Consider the following 14282-nt stretch of genomic DNA (forward strand, 5'->3'; position numbering starts at 1 on the left):
TCGACCTCACTTTTTAAGCTCAGAGCACGCAATGAAAATTTCAGCTAGGTATCTCTTTTCGTATTTGAGTTATCGTGATGACAGACAGATAGACGGATAACGGAAAAGACGGAAATGAACTCCTTAGGTTATTTAATGAACACCTATATCACAAATTTGTTCGTAGCATCAATATTTTTAAGCGTTACAAACAAAGCGCTATCTAAAAACCCATGATCCTAACTTTCCTTGTAATTTTTTTTTGATAAATTGTTTTTTTTTTTTGAAATTACATTTAGCGGAAAATTTTTGCTAGATTGATTTATCGCTCCTGAACCTCCTGCATACTTAATTTCATAAAAATCGTTGGAGCCGTTTCCGAAATAAAACGACTTTTTCAGCAATGAAACCGAGCTAGATCAAATTTTCGCCCCAAAAACCCCTTGCCTAGAAAACATGAAAATCTAAGATTGCTCAAGAATTTTCCGCGAATTACCATGAATACAAGAATTGCCCGTTAAATATAAGATTTTGTAAAACAATTTGAAAATAAAATGGTTGTTGAATGTCATATTTAAAAATTGAAAACTTTCCGACCTCACCAACAAACTTGTCTCTGCTATCTTGACAGACTTGTTGATAATGGAATACAAGTTTTTTACAGCGTACTAAGTATTTATTTACATTCATTCACATGTGATCATGTGCTCATGCTACATTCAGTAATTAATATTTTTTTAGTTTTAATTGTTAACTAATTATTTGTTATTATTTAGTTATGATTTTAAATTTAATCGCATCAAGTTAGATTAATTTTCATTTATTTTTAATATGGTTTATTGTTGTTGGTGAAGTGATTGTGATTAAAGTGTATACAAATACTGTAGATTTGTATTTTTTTATACAAAATTATTTAAAAGAAAAGTATGCTGATTATTTTAATTTTGTTTATTTGTTAATTTTTCGTTATACCATGTATATGAAATATATCAAGGTATACTAAGTTTAGTCCCAAGATTGTAACGTTTAAAAATATTGATGCTATGACCAAAATTTAGGTATAGGTGTTCATAAAATCACCTAATTAGTCGATTTCCGGTTGTCTGTCTGTCCGTCTGTCTATCTGTCGTCTGCCGTATGTCTGTCTGCCCGTCTGTTATAACGATTACTCAAAAACAAAAAGAGCAATTTTTATAGCGTACTGAGGACGTAAAAAGTGAGGTCGAGTTCGTAAATTAGCAACATAGGTCAATTGGGTCTTGGATCCGTATGACCCATCTTGTAAATCGTTAGAGATAGAACAAAAGTTTAAGTATACAAAATGTTCCTTATCAACAAATCAACAACTTTTGTTTGAAACATTTTTTCGTAAACATCACTATTTACCCGTGAGAGCGCAAATTGTATAGTATGTATTACATGGGTATATCTGTTATATGTGTGCTACATGTATGTATGTGTAATGTGACAGAGTAATTAATACTGTCTATACATGGTATTTCAACAATTAATTCAGTCAATTGTTTGTTTTCACTTGTTTTTATTAAATTAGAAGAGTTTAAAAAACCAACACAATCATGGCGGTCTTTCAAATAACTTTCCCAATAATTATATGCCGAATTATATGCTTATCAAGGATGCGGGCTATATTTGTCTGCCATCAAATAAATTGCCATAAAAGTCCTTTAAATAAAATAAAAATGTTTTTGATATGTAATTGTTTAATATTAAATTTCTATCATTTTAAGTGGAAAAATCTATGTTCACCGATATTGATTTTTGATTAGTATTTATATGGCTGTATAAATTCCTTGCATTCCATTCTGGTTTAGCTGGACATAAAATGTTATAAACTATATTTAATAGTGAATAAACATTTTTGAGTAAACAGAATATTAACAGCTAATTAATAAAATCCTATAAGTCAAAAAGGTTTTCATATTTCAATTTAAAATTATTTTATTCTGAACTCAGCGTTCTCAGATTATTCTACTTTTCTTGAGTTAGGCTATTTTTATATGCCTAAGCTATTTTTTTTGTATGCTTGAGCACTTTAGTCTCGGATATAAAATTTTTCCTCTTTGAGTAACACATTAGGCTTATTTTCATCAAAGATGGTGCTGCTTGAGATTTTTCTGGCAACCCTGAATCAACCAACTAATAGATTTTGTAGCATGTATAAAACAAAACCATTTATATAAATTAAAACAAATAATTTAAAAGAGTAAACGTTAAAAATTAAAATTTTTTAGGTGTATGCCACATATTACTCATTTATTACTTATTTCACTCATTACTTACTTATTTTCATCCCCTTTAAAAAGCAAACCTGACGGTTTATGCATATGCCAAATTTTAGATCTCCAAAGAGGTCTAAAATTTGTGGAGTTTGTTTTAGTCGAAATATTCGACTATATGTAATTGGTTCCCAATCAAAAACTGACCTGCTCTTCAATATCAACAACTTTCTGACAGACCAGTTTAGGATTAAGGACTTGACTGTCGAAATACTGGGGTGCGGGGCTAGATTAAAATGGACCCAGAAAAATTATCGAATTTCTGTCGAATCTATCCACTTTTCCAAAAAATGTTTAAAAATAAATTTATTATTTTTAGAGGTTTGTTATTAAAAATGAAATAAAAATGGTTGGAAGTGCGAGTCAGACTCGTATACAGAGGGTCCCGTGCATCGTACAAGGATTCCGTACCATTGTATTACACTATGTATTTTTTAAACAAGGTATAACACTATACCAGCTTGATCCAATTTTTTTTTTAAATTTGATTGGCGGGTATTTTGGAATTTGCTATCTTGGTTTTTATACCAGATATAGATTAAGGGGGTTAGTTTCGATGTATAAGACCTTACCTAATTTTATCAAGTGACATATCAAACTAAAGGGCTCGAAGAATACAAATACACATATTTTTTATTGATCTAAAAATGTATAATTTTAAAAATTAGACCACGAAAATTGACCAACCTCCCCCTTGTATCCAAAATTTTGGGAATTTTGCAAAGTTTTAGTTTTGAAATTAAATAACAAAAAAGAAATGCAAAGACATACTTAATGGGGACTAGATTTACATTTTTTGTTTCATTCATTTTAATTTTAAACCAGTATTTTTCACTTACTTTATTTATTCAGTATGATTTCAATTTATTATGAATTTATGACATTGTTAACCTAGTCATTATTTAGTATTGTTAGTAAACAGGTGAACATTTTTTAAATTATTTGATAAACTTACGTGTTTTTTGTTACTAACTCAAGGAATATTTAAATTTTTATTTTATCAGTAAAATGTCAGTCAAAAGATAACGAAAAATATAGAATATTCGATTAAAAATGTGCTTTTTTGCTTACAACTGAGCATAAAATAACTCAGACAATTTTGTTAAAGTTAATTAAATGATATATAACCTCTGGAAAAATACAGTGTGTCGCATTTAAGATGAAGACACCCTCATGAGGTGATGGGTCACAATTTTAAAAATACTTAACCGATATTTAAGCTTTAAATTCAGTTTAGGTACTACCAATTGACAAATAGGGCCGATTCTTAATATTTTGTCTAGCGTCAGAGATGGTACGAGATATCGAAAAAAATTATTAAAAAAGGTGCATAGAATATTTCATGACAGAATTCGCTTTTTTTAATTTTTTCATTATTTTGGTCTTCACTCAAAATTATATCAATTATGTAACACTATTAAATTATGGGTTTGTCCAGTTTTTACATTCCTTAGCACACTAGTCATGAAATAATTTTAAATATTCCTATAAAATTATAATATGTAATTATATGGTATGAGAGTATGGGTATAAAAAAATATTCTGAGCAACTTTTTTAAATAGTTTTTTTTTTTGGATATCTCTAACCATTTATGACGCTATGCAAAGTATTAAGAGTCGTATTTCTCAATTTGTAAGAGACTGAATTTCAAGTTCTGATTTCAGTTAATTAATTTACAAATATGACCCATTGCTCTGTATGACTGTGCAAAATTTCAAATTGATATTCCTATAAATGACGAAAGTGTGAGGGTGTCTTCATCGTAAATGCGACACACTGTATATAGATATTCAGGTATGTTATTTGTCAATAAAAACATAAAGTGTGGCATCACCCTTATCATATGACGGCGGCGTGCAACCACTATTAAAATCAATTTTTTCTGACTCATTTTTTATTCTATGCAAACACAGGTACAAAAATTAAAATTAATTACAACTGAAAACAAACAATTGACTGAGTTAGTTGTTGAAATACCATGTATAGACTGTGTTGATTACTCTATCACATTACACGTACATACATGTCACACATATATAACTGATATTCCCATATAATACATATTATACAATTTGCGCTCTCACGGGTAAACAGTGATGTTTACGAAAAAGTGTTTCAAACAAAAGTTGTTTAATTTTTTATAAGGAACATTTTTTATATTTTGTTCTATCTCTAACAGTTTAAAAGATGGGTCCTACGAACCCAAGACCCAATTGACTTATGGTGCTCATTTACGAACTCATTTTTTACGTATTGAGTATTCTATACAAATTTCAGCTTGATATATCTTTTCGTTTTTGAGTAATTGTGATGACAGAAGGACATACGACAGACGACAGACAGACAGACAACCGGAAATGGACTAACTAGGTGATTTTATGAACACCTTTACTAAAATTTTGTTCATAGTACCTATCAATATTTTTAAGCGTTACAAACTTGGGACCAAACTTAGTATACCTTGGTATATTTTATATACATGGTATAATAATTATAATGGTTGAATCATGTTTATATTGATTTAAAATAATGACCATTAAAAAAAATATGCAATTTAAACAAATGTTAATGTCCTTGAACTTAAAACATGCTCCATCTCAGCAAGATATTATTTTTAAAAATTTTATCTGGTAAATGTTGTAGGTGCTTAATTAGTTTCTATAAGAATATGTTCTAATTATATTTATTAGATGAAGTATTTTTGATTAAAAAACATAAATTATTTTAAATAATTTTCCTTATTTAATTGAAATATTTTAACTAGAAAACAAATTATATAAATGATTGATAAATGTATGTGGTTTTTATCTTGTAAAATAAAAAATATCGACATAAAAATGGCATCATTTTCTATTTTAAATTGATATTATAATCTCTGTTAATTGTAGTTTTATGAACAAAGTGAGAGTCAAAGGAAGTGAGACAATAGTAGAGTATTTTTATATTATGCATATATAAAATATATATAGGTATACTAAGTTTAGTCCTAAGTTTGTAACGCTTAAAAATATTGATGCTACCAGCAAAATTTTGGTATATCCGTCTGTCAACACGATAACTCAAAAAACGAAAAAAGGTATCAAGGAGGTAGAAGGTATCTTAGGACATGAAAAGTGAGGCCGAGTTCGTAAATGAGCAACTTAGGTCAATTGGGTCTTGGGTCCGTAGAACCCATCTTATAAACCGTTAGAGATAGAACAAAAGTTAAACAAATAAACAACTTTTGTTTGAAACATTTTTTCGTTGTTTACCCGTTGTCGCTGTTTACCCGTGAGGGTGCAAATTAGGTGCAAATTTTTAGTATGTATTATGTGGGAATATCAGCCACATGAGTGTGACTATCTAAGAGTGGATATCTTTCTTTATTTACTATTCATGGTATTTCAACAAGTAACTCAGTCAATTGTTTGTTTTCACTTGTTTTATTATATAGTGTGTCCTTAAACTCATGTCAGAAAAGTGATTGATTCCATTACGAAAAGTCCTTTATTGTTTTTCGATCTGTCTCACCCTTATGGCTACTAAACAAAAAAAACGTAGAGAAGACGTAAGCATATTAACCAATTAGAGTAAAGTTTTTCATCCACTGTCCAAAAATGAGATTTACAAGACATTTAAATTAACAATTAAACACTCAAAATGCAAAACTTTTGCGGAATTTTTTTGAGTAAGCTTTACATCACAAATAAAAATGTTATGCATATTAAAAATCTGATTTTTTCATAGACTTTTTGAGGGATGAAAATTTTACGAATTTTTACTCGGAAACTGGAGGGTTTAGAGACAAATGTCTAAGAGCATTTTTTGTTAATTTTGTCCTCAATTATATGATAAAATTTTTTCGAAGAGATTCGGTTAATTTTACTAATTTCTTTAAAAAAGCACAGTTGTTTAGGAGTATGTTTTAAATGAGAACCTGCAAAAATTTTCCATGCGAAAATTAATCATACTCAATGACGGATTTTGCCGGGGCTATTATAATAATTATTTGTGTTGTTGTTTAATATTTTCAATATAATGTATTATCTAATCTTAAATGCCATTCTTTAATCCCACCATAATGTGGAACGGATACCAACATGGTTATGCAACATATCATTTTTTTATATTTTAAAAGCAAAAACAAACATACATGCGCTTAGAAATGTCATCGGACTGCGTGATACAATACCATTTTTGATATTAGTTGACAATAACTAAAGGTGAAAGTTCAACAGATATGCAGGCGCCACCAAAAAACAAATTATTGCAAACATTTTCTGGAAAACTATAAGATCTATATCCTACAGGAATAAAAATTGAACAGCACTTCATAATGATTTCCAAATTTTTGCAGAAGAATTGCTTTGATCTTATTATTATCGGATGGAGTTGATAAGAAATTAGACACATTGAACCAACAATTCGAATTCATTTCAATATTACCAAAATTCTAATTATATTTCAATATTACCAAAATTCTAATTACTTATATTTCAATATTACCAAAATTCTAGAATTATATTTTCGGAAAATCCGTCCGACAAGCTCCAAAATATTGCAAAATGAATCTCTTATATCGAAAAAAATTTTGTCTTGGAAACTATAAAATCTACTACACTTTCATGTACAAATAGCTAAATTTGTATACCTAACTAGTCGTTATCCGTCTTCTTCGTTGGATAATTATAACTTTATAAACAAATACCACCGCACAATATCGACTTGATTTATCTTGTTTTCTAAGCCTCCATAAGACTCTTTTAACCCGCTTAACTCAACTATTCGGATTCACTTATGGAGAGAGACGGTATTTAGGAAAAAGCCCCCCCCCCCCGTCATGGGGGATTATAAGCTTGCGGCCTGATTTTTTTAATTTCTCGTTGGGCCAAGTGAAATATTTTTTTTCATAATTTATCGCGTGTGAAATTTGACCACAGGCAACATTTTAAATAGTTATTATAGACACTTCAATATAATATATAAAAAATAATATAAAAATTTTTTTATTTCGATTTTCATAGTGATAACAATAATTTTATATCTGTTATTAATTGTTGGCATTAATCTTAGTAGATAGATAATAAATAATTATTAATTAGCATACATAAATCTAAAGACAATGTTATCAAATATAATTAATTATATAATAAAACCCTTCAAAGAGTTGTTTTTGAAGAGAATTGAGTACTCTTTTTACTCATGTAAAAAGTTCCCCAGTGAGGCTAAATTTGAAGGAATAAATTTTGGAATGGAAGGAAACTACTTGCATACTATTCCAAACATTGTTCTTCTTGGTATGCAAAAAATTGTTTTTTTAAAAATTTTGGGAAGACGAGCAATTTTGGCAAAAATCTCGGAACTTTTGAATTGAGTAAAAGAAAACTTACCCAAATTTTTGTGGCCATCAGAGATGATAAACGTTGTTTCAAGGCCCTGAAAAGTAATGTATCAATTTTCAATCTGGAAACATAGGTTTTTTGATTTTCGAGGGTTTCCGATTCCTGCTTTTTTTATTAAAATTTGCATCCCAGCATAAATAAATATATTGTTAATTATTTTTATGAATAATCATTTTTTTCATTTTAGTTTTATCGTTTTTGTTTCAGATTAATGAAATAATATTTGAATTACAACAATAATGGTTTCAATTTGTTGTAAACAATGGTGCGTATTTGGAACGGGTACATTTTTTGTATTAGCTGCTGGTATTTTATTAATAATATGGCCTAGTATATTTCGTTCAATAATTAAAGATGTAAGTACATTATGAATCATTTTAATTAATAGTTTAATAAATGACTATCCTTGAAATAAATTTTTTTTAAAAATGTGTACAAATATTTTAATGTGATATCCAGGGCCGTAATTAGGGTACATAGCGCCAGTGCCAAGTATTTAGGTTGCGCCTTATATATATCGGGACCGGCTCTAATGATTTTGATGAAAATTCGTATAGTATATTGCCTATGTTATTAAAAAATCAAATCAGAATCCAAAAATTTTAATTTTGCTCTATCATATCCAAATTTTATTCAATTTTGATAAACCAAGTATGTAATCCTACTAAATTTGGGTCATACTTTTCAAATTTGTTATCAAAATTAACCTAGCTCTAATAGATTTCCAGAATGTGGAGTTCTGGTCCCCGAATTAAGGCACAAGAGTGATAGCTTGCGAAAAAAATGACATCACAGCTGAAAAGAATGACCCAATATTAGTGGGTTTCAAAAAAAATCCCAATAAGATCGGATCAAATTTGCCTGTGTTATCAAAAAAATAGAATTTTTTAACTTAATGACGTCATCGGAATCCAAAAAATTTAATTTTGCTCTATCACATCCAAATTTTATCCAATTTTGATAAACCAAATATGTAATCCTACTAAATTTGGGTCATACTTTTCAAATTTGTTATCAAATTTAACCTAGCTCTATTAGATTTCAAGAATTTGGAGTCCTGGTCCAGGAATTAAGCACATAAGTAAAAAAAAAAATTTAACTATGATCTGTGTTACTCACGATATTTGTCCATAGCAATCCCGATAGGATTTTAATAATATCGGATAAGAAAGTAGTATTATTTAATTATATATTCTTATTTGATTATCATTTTTTTCTTTTTAAATTAGACTTTCTAATGATGAAATTGATATGTGTTTTATAACAAATAATTAATGATTTATTTAATGTGGATTCAGATTCATGCAAATAATCTTTGTGTAAACAACTACATCTAACCTACTTCAAATCTATTTACCATTATTGAATAAACACTTCCTTATTTTCATATTTGTTAAAGAATTTGGCCATAAATATTAGTTAATGGTAGTTTTTCTCTATCTTCTGCAGAAAATGTTCTCTCTCTTCAACAGTTTTTGATCATCTTGAGCGATACTGAAAAGTTTAAAACTGTTTCTTATAAAAATACTAAAAACATTTTTCGAAACTTTTCTTCATAGAAACGGTGCGCAAAGTTATGGAAAACTGTATTTCCGAAAGGACCCATTTTCATTTTTATATGTGATTTTCTTTTTGATCTTATTGTATAATATTTCTCTAACTTCTTCTGTGCTTTCTTTAATAAACCTCAAAATATTAACTAAGTGTTCTAGATAAATCGCTTAAGTACTATCAAGAAACTTTTAGCCCAGAATTTCACTAAAGATTAATGATCCATCTATTTCAGGAACTGGTCTTGACAAATAATTCTCGCTCGTTTGATATGTGGAAAGAAACGCCAATACCAATGTACTTAGAAATATATTTATTTAATTTTTCAAATTATGCTGAATTTAAAATGGATAGAAAAAAAATAAAACCATATTTTCAAGAATGTGGACCATATATATTTAGTGAAAAACATTTTAAAACAAATTTAACATGGAATAACAACAATGATACAATTACATTCATGCAAAATCGAATATGGCAATTTGAAGCAGATATGTCGAATGGAACATTAGAAGATAAAATTACCAATATTAATGTTATCACTGCTGTGAGTAGAAACTAAGTTAATTATATTTTAAAAAAAACCCTGTTAAATTAACTTTAAATAAAACAATTAAATAAAAAAAACCCGACTCCAATAAATTAAAAATTAAAAAGAAAAAAACAAGTTCTGTAATTTACATAACGACTAAACAGTCAAGGCCAATTATTGAGAAAATATTAGCCGGTCTAGATTTTAATGGACTCCGTCTGTAATACCCCGCTTACCATAGTTAGTCGACTTTCATGTACGACCTATGTTTGTATGTTCGGTTTTCTGTGGCACTCTACAGACCAAACGCGGTAGCCGATTTTATTGATTCTTACTTCAATCGATTTGTCTATTTAATAGCTATTCAACGATACCCCACTTAACATGGTTCGTCGAATTTTAATTTTTTTCTTTTTCATAATATGGCGTCTGGTGGTCGCCACATTGAATTATTACTGCAATATCTTCTGTGATACTCGCAAGATTAATACAAATCGATTGACGTTAGAATCATCAAAATCGGTCCAAGCGTTTGGTCTCTAGTTGGCCTGAAAGAACACATATACATACATACGAGTCTATAGATTGATAAACACATTACCACTCCTTTGCGTTGCGTAGTCGAGTAAAAAATGTTCTGACACACAACGATTTAATAATAATTTTCGTTTGTGATTTTACAAAACTTTAAAATCTTAAAAAATACATTTGTTACCATATAATTTTTTTAAGCGAGCTAGTGGTAATTTATTTAAATGATTCAATTTTTGTAGACTGTAGCATATAATTTACGATTCAAACATATCCTAATAAGGCATGCAGTTGACTTTTTGTTACGTGAAAAGAAAGAATTGCTGGTAATTACAAAGACACCTAGAGAATTACTATTTGATGGCTACGATGATCCTATAATTGACATGATGGAAGATTTGAATGTTACTACTTTTAATATACCTTATAATAAATTTGGATGGTTTTATCCGGTAAGTAAAATTTTTTTAAATATAAAACCATCCTATTGTTAAAACAGTATACAGAGTCTTTTTTTTTATTTATATTTAGCGCAACGACAGTTCGTCATATGATGGAGTATTTAATATGCATACCGGTGTGGATAAATTAAAAAATTTAGGAAAGTTATATTCATGGAATTATCAAAATGAGACGAAATTTTATGAAAAAAATTCAGTGTGTAATATGATAAATGGTACTACTGGAGAAATTTGGCCCCCATTTGGGAAAGCTAAACAATTGACTTTGTTTATAAGTGATTTTTGCAGGTAAATATGAGAAAAATTTTAAATAAAAATGAACTGGGTAAGTATTTAAAATATAACCCTTATTTTCTTATATATCTTCTAATTAAGTTAAGCTAATTTTTGACAACTACGGTGCAATCTTAACTACGTACTTACGCAAGATGGGAATCTTCTCCAATGATTTTTCAAGCTTTGAAGAAGAAATCATGATAAAATTCGACAAGAATTCACTTGAGAAATTACTTCAATTTAATCTCTTATTTGTTTAACCGTTGAATATTGACTTTTGAAGATACATTCATACAATGCCTTTCTCGATTAAATTTTCAAGGAACTATGATTAATGTAGTTCATAATACTTCGTTGTTAAACGATAAGTATTTTATAGTTGAAAGCTGTGTTAGCGTTAAAATCGAATTATTTAAATAATTAGCGAAAATTTCAATATTTTATATTTTGATTTTAGATCAGTAACACTTAATTATGCTGAAAACTATGATAAACATGGTTTAGTTGGCCGGAAATATATAGGTACTGAAAGTGTTTTTGATAACGGAACAGCTTATCCAGAAGCTAGCTGTTTTTCAAATGGTGAAATACTTCCAAGTGGCGTGTTGAATGTATCATTATGTCGTATGGGAGCACCAGCATTTGTATCTTATCCACATTTTTACTTAGCTGATCCTGTGTATCGATCTAACATCGATGGAATGAAACCAAATAAAAGTTTACATGAAATGTTTATGGCTTTAGAACCGAATACGGGATTACCATTAGAAGTACGAGCCCAACTACAAATTAATATAATGATACAGGACTATGAAGGAATATCGTAAGTTTTTACAAATATAATTCATATTTTCGGTCGGTATTTATTTAAAGGCTAATTAAAAGACATATTCGAATATATATTAAAAGATACATTCGAATTATTGAATTTTTGGTTTACGTATAAAACATAGTCTTTGTCTTGCGTCTGACGCATAACTGAATTGCCACGCCCTATTTACGGGCCTGCTTTTAACACTTCAAACAAATAATACAATTTTATTATTTTAGTTTATTCAAAGATCTTCAACGAACATTTGTGCCAATGATGTGGTTCCGACAAACAGCTGAATTAACTGGCGAATTAGCAGATGAAGCGAAAACAGTCGTATTAATACCAATGATAGGTAATTACACGTTTTATGGTTTTGGTGGAATTGGATTCTTGATCATTGCCATTGGATTGTACCTATCATTGAGTGGTGCATGGATGAAAAAAGATGAACTATTAATTAAACCAAACGATGATTCGACATCACATCATGAAGAATACACACCTTATCATAGTAGTTAACATATAATTAATGTATTTTATAAAATATTGAAATTTTATAGGGTGACAAACAAAAAAATATGACGAAAAAATATTTTAGTTTATCTTATACTAAAAAAAAAACTCATAATTACGTAGAAATATTTTTAATGTTTGCTATAATGTCGATTTTACTTAAAAGAAACTTGTATGAGTGAGAAAATTTTATCTCTAAAAATCTTTACTTATTAAAATTTTCTGGTAGTAGAAATCCCATTGTGATTAACATGTTCTAGCAATAAATATTTATTTATAATAAAATGGGATGAAAAGCTAGTATTTAAATATTCTACAAATGAAGATTGATTCACGAAATTGTCACGCAGGAAAACCTTTATAACTAATATCATTGTTTTTGTAAAGTAAAAAAAAAAAACATAAACATGTTAAAAAAGGTATAATGTTGATTTATTTGGAAAATTACATGTTCGTTTGTCTTTGAAAGATAATAATCTATTTTCGAATTTTCTGACACTCGATTTCTTTTCAACACAAGTTAATATCATAAACTGTTGAGTGGAAAACGATGGAAAAACTTTTCAACAATTGTTTTGACTTAAACTTCCAGTTTTCAATTTGTTTCCTTTGATGTTTAATACTGAAAAGATTTAAAAACTGTAGAAAAAGTAATATTTCATTTAAAGTTCCTGGTGGTTTTTTTCAAAAGGGTTTTAGTATTAAAGGAAAATATAAGAGGAAAATGTTGATTTTGCTAATAAAAAGCCACAAAAAATTTATTTCGGAAAAATACACACGCTTTCTTGCCAAAAACTTAAATTAAATTTTAAACCTTTTTTAAAATGTCAAAAACGCGGGCATCTAATTTGATGACGTAATATGGGTATCACTATACGAAATAACACAAATAATTTTGACAGATATATTCATAGACATCTGATTATAATATAAATATAAATACGTATTATCTATGTATATATTATACCCAACTGTCTACACTGAACTAACTGATGGTCTATGACTCATACCGCTATGACATCACAACAGGGTTTACCCGCGTTTTAGGTCACGTGATATACAGTTTAAAAATTACGATTTTTAATTTTAATATTTTAAAAGAAAAAAGTGCTTTTATGACTCGAAATCAGAATATTTAATTATATTTTTACATAAATTTTAACTTTTTTCAAATTTCATGATTTATTTTTGACTAACGATAATACGTATCTTGTGATTTTCCTTATATATGAACCAAAATTGACTGTAGATATTTTGAACTTTTGAACATCATAAATTGTTATAGTAAAAACAAAAACAAGATTATTCCTCCCTATTTTAAGCTTCAAATGTATATAATTTTTTTTGTTATTTAAAGACTGACATTCTTATATTTTTAACTAAATGTATATGTCTTAAAAATTCTGTGGTGTACGTTGTGATTGGTGCTACTTAAATTTTCTAAATGCCAAATATTTAGACAAATCTACTGACATATAAATAATTTTATACTAAATCTTTTAGATTATTATTTTAATCAATCAAGCTTACGAAGAGAATGTATGTTTGTGATATTGGATTCTTTTGAAAAAAATTTAAAGAGAAGTAGTTACTAGATAATCCATATCGATTAAAGGATTGTGCTGTATATCGTTATAAAAAACATATATTTTGATATATTTATTAATTTATACTTTAGTTTTTCGTATCACGGAATTCGGCATTCAATGAAAAACGACTTTACGCCTATTTTGCCAACTTGGAATATTAATTTTAAATGATAACTCGCAAGCTAAAAAAACTATAAACGGTCTTTTAAGGAATGTTGGTGGAAAACTCTGTGTTGTAATCACGTATCTTAATATGTACAACGTATTCAAATAAATTTTTTTTAATGATTTGATTAAGTATGTATAATGGTATTTTGCACAATCCAAAAAATTAATTAAAGTGATAAATAAAATGAT

General features: G+C 28.2%; 1 protein-coding gene across 1 annotated transcript; it reads left to right on the forward strand.

The window, feature by feature from the left end:
- Positions 1–840: 840 nt before the first annotated feature.
- On the forward strand, positions 841–12415 carry LOC123296974 (protein croquemort-like). Its single transcript, XM_044878712.1, has 7 exons — positions 841–903; positions 7866–8014; positions 9445–9756; positions 10515–10724; positions 10804–11021; positions 11467–11832; positions 12060–12415. The coding sequence occupies exons 2-7, from the start codon at positions 7898–7900 to the stop codon at positions 12340–12342; spliced, it is 1506 nt and encodes a 501-aa protein (XP_044734647.1). The 5' UTR covers positions 841–903; positions 7866–7897; the 3' UTR covers positions 12343–12415.
- The last annotated feature ends 1867 nt before the right edge of the window (positions 12416–14282 follow it).

This window comes from Chrysoperla carnea, chromosome 3 (assembly GCF_905475395.1).
Source record: "Chrysoperla carnea chromosome 3, inChrCarn1.1, whole genome shotgun sequence".
Taxonomy (NCBI): Eukaryota; Metazoa; Arthropoda; class Insecta; order Neuroptera; family Chrysopidae; genus Chrysoperla; species Chrysoperla carnea.

What these genes read in the sequence shown, in the direction of transcription:
- LOC123296974 (XM_044878712.1), top strand. Translation starts at nt 7,898, where the DNA reads ATGGTTTCAATTTGTTGTAAACAATGGTGCGTATTTGGAACGGGTACA. An exon ending in TTTATAAGTGATTTTTGCAG is followed by an intron (nt 11,022 to 11,466) that starts GTAAATATGAGA and finishes TTTTGATTTTAG; the next exon opens with ATCAGTAACACTTAATTATG. An exon ending in CAGGACTATGAAGGAATATC is followed by an intron (nt 11,833 to 12,059) that starts GTAAGTTTTTAC and finishes TTATTATTTTAG; the next exon opens with TTTATTCAAAGATCTTCAAC.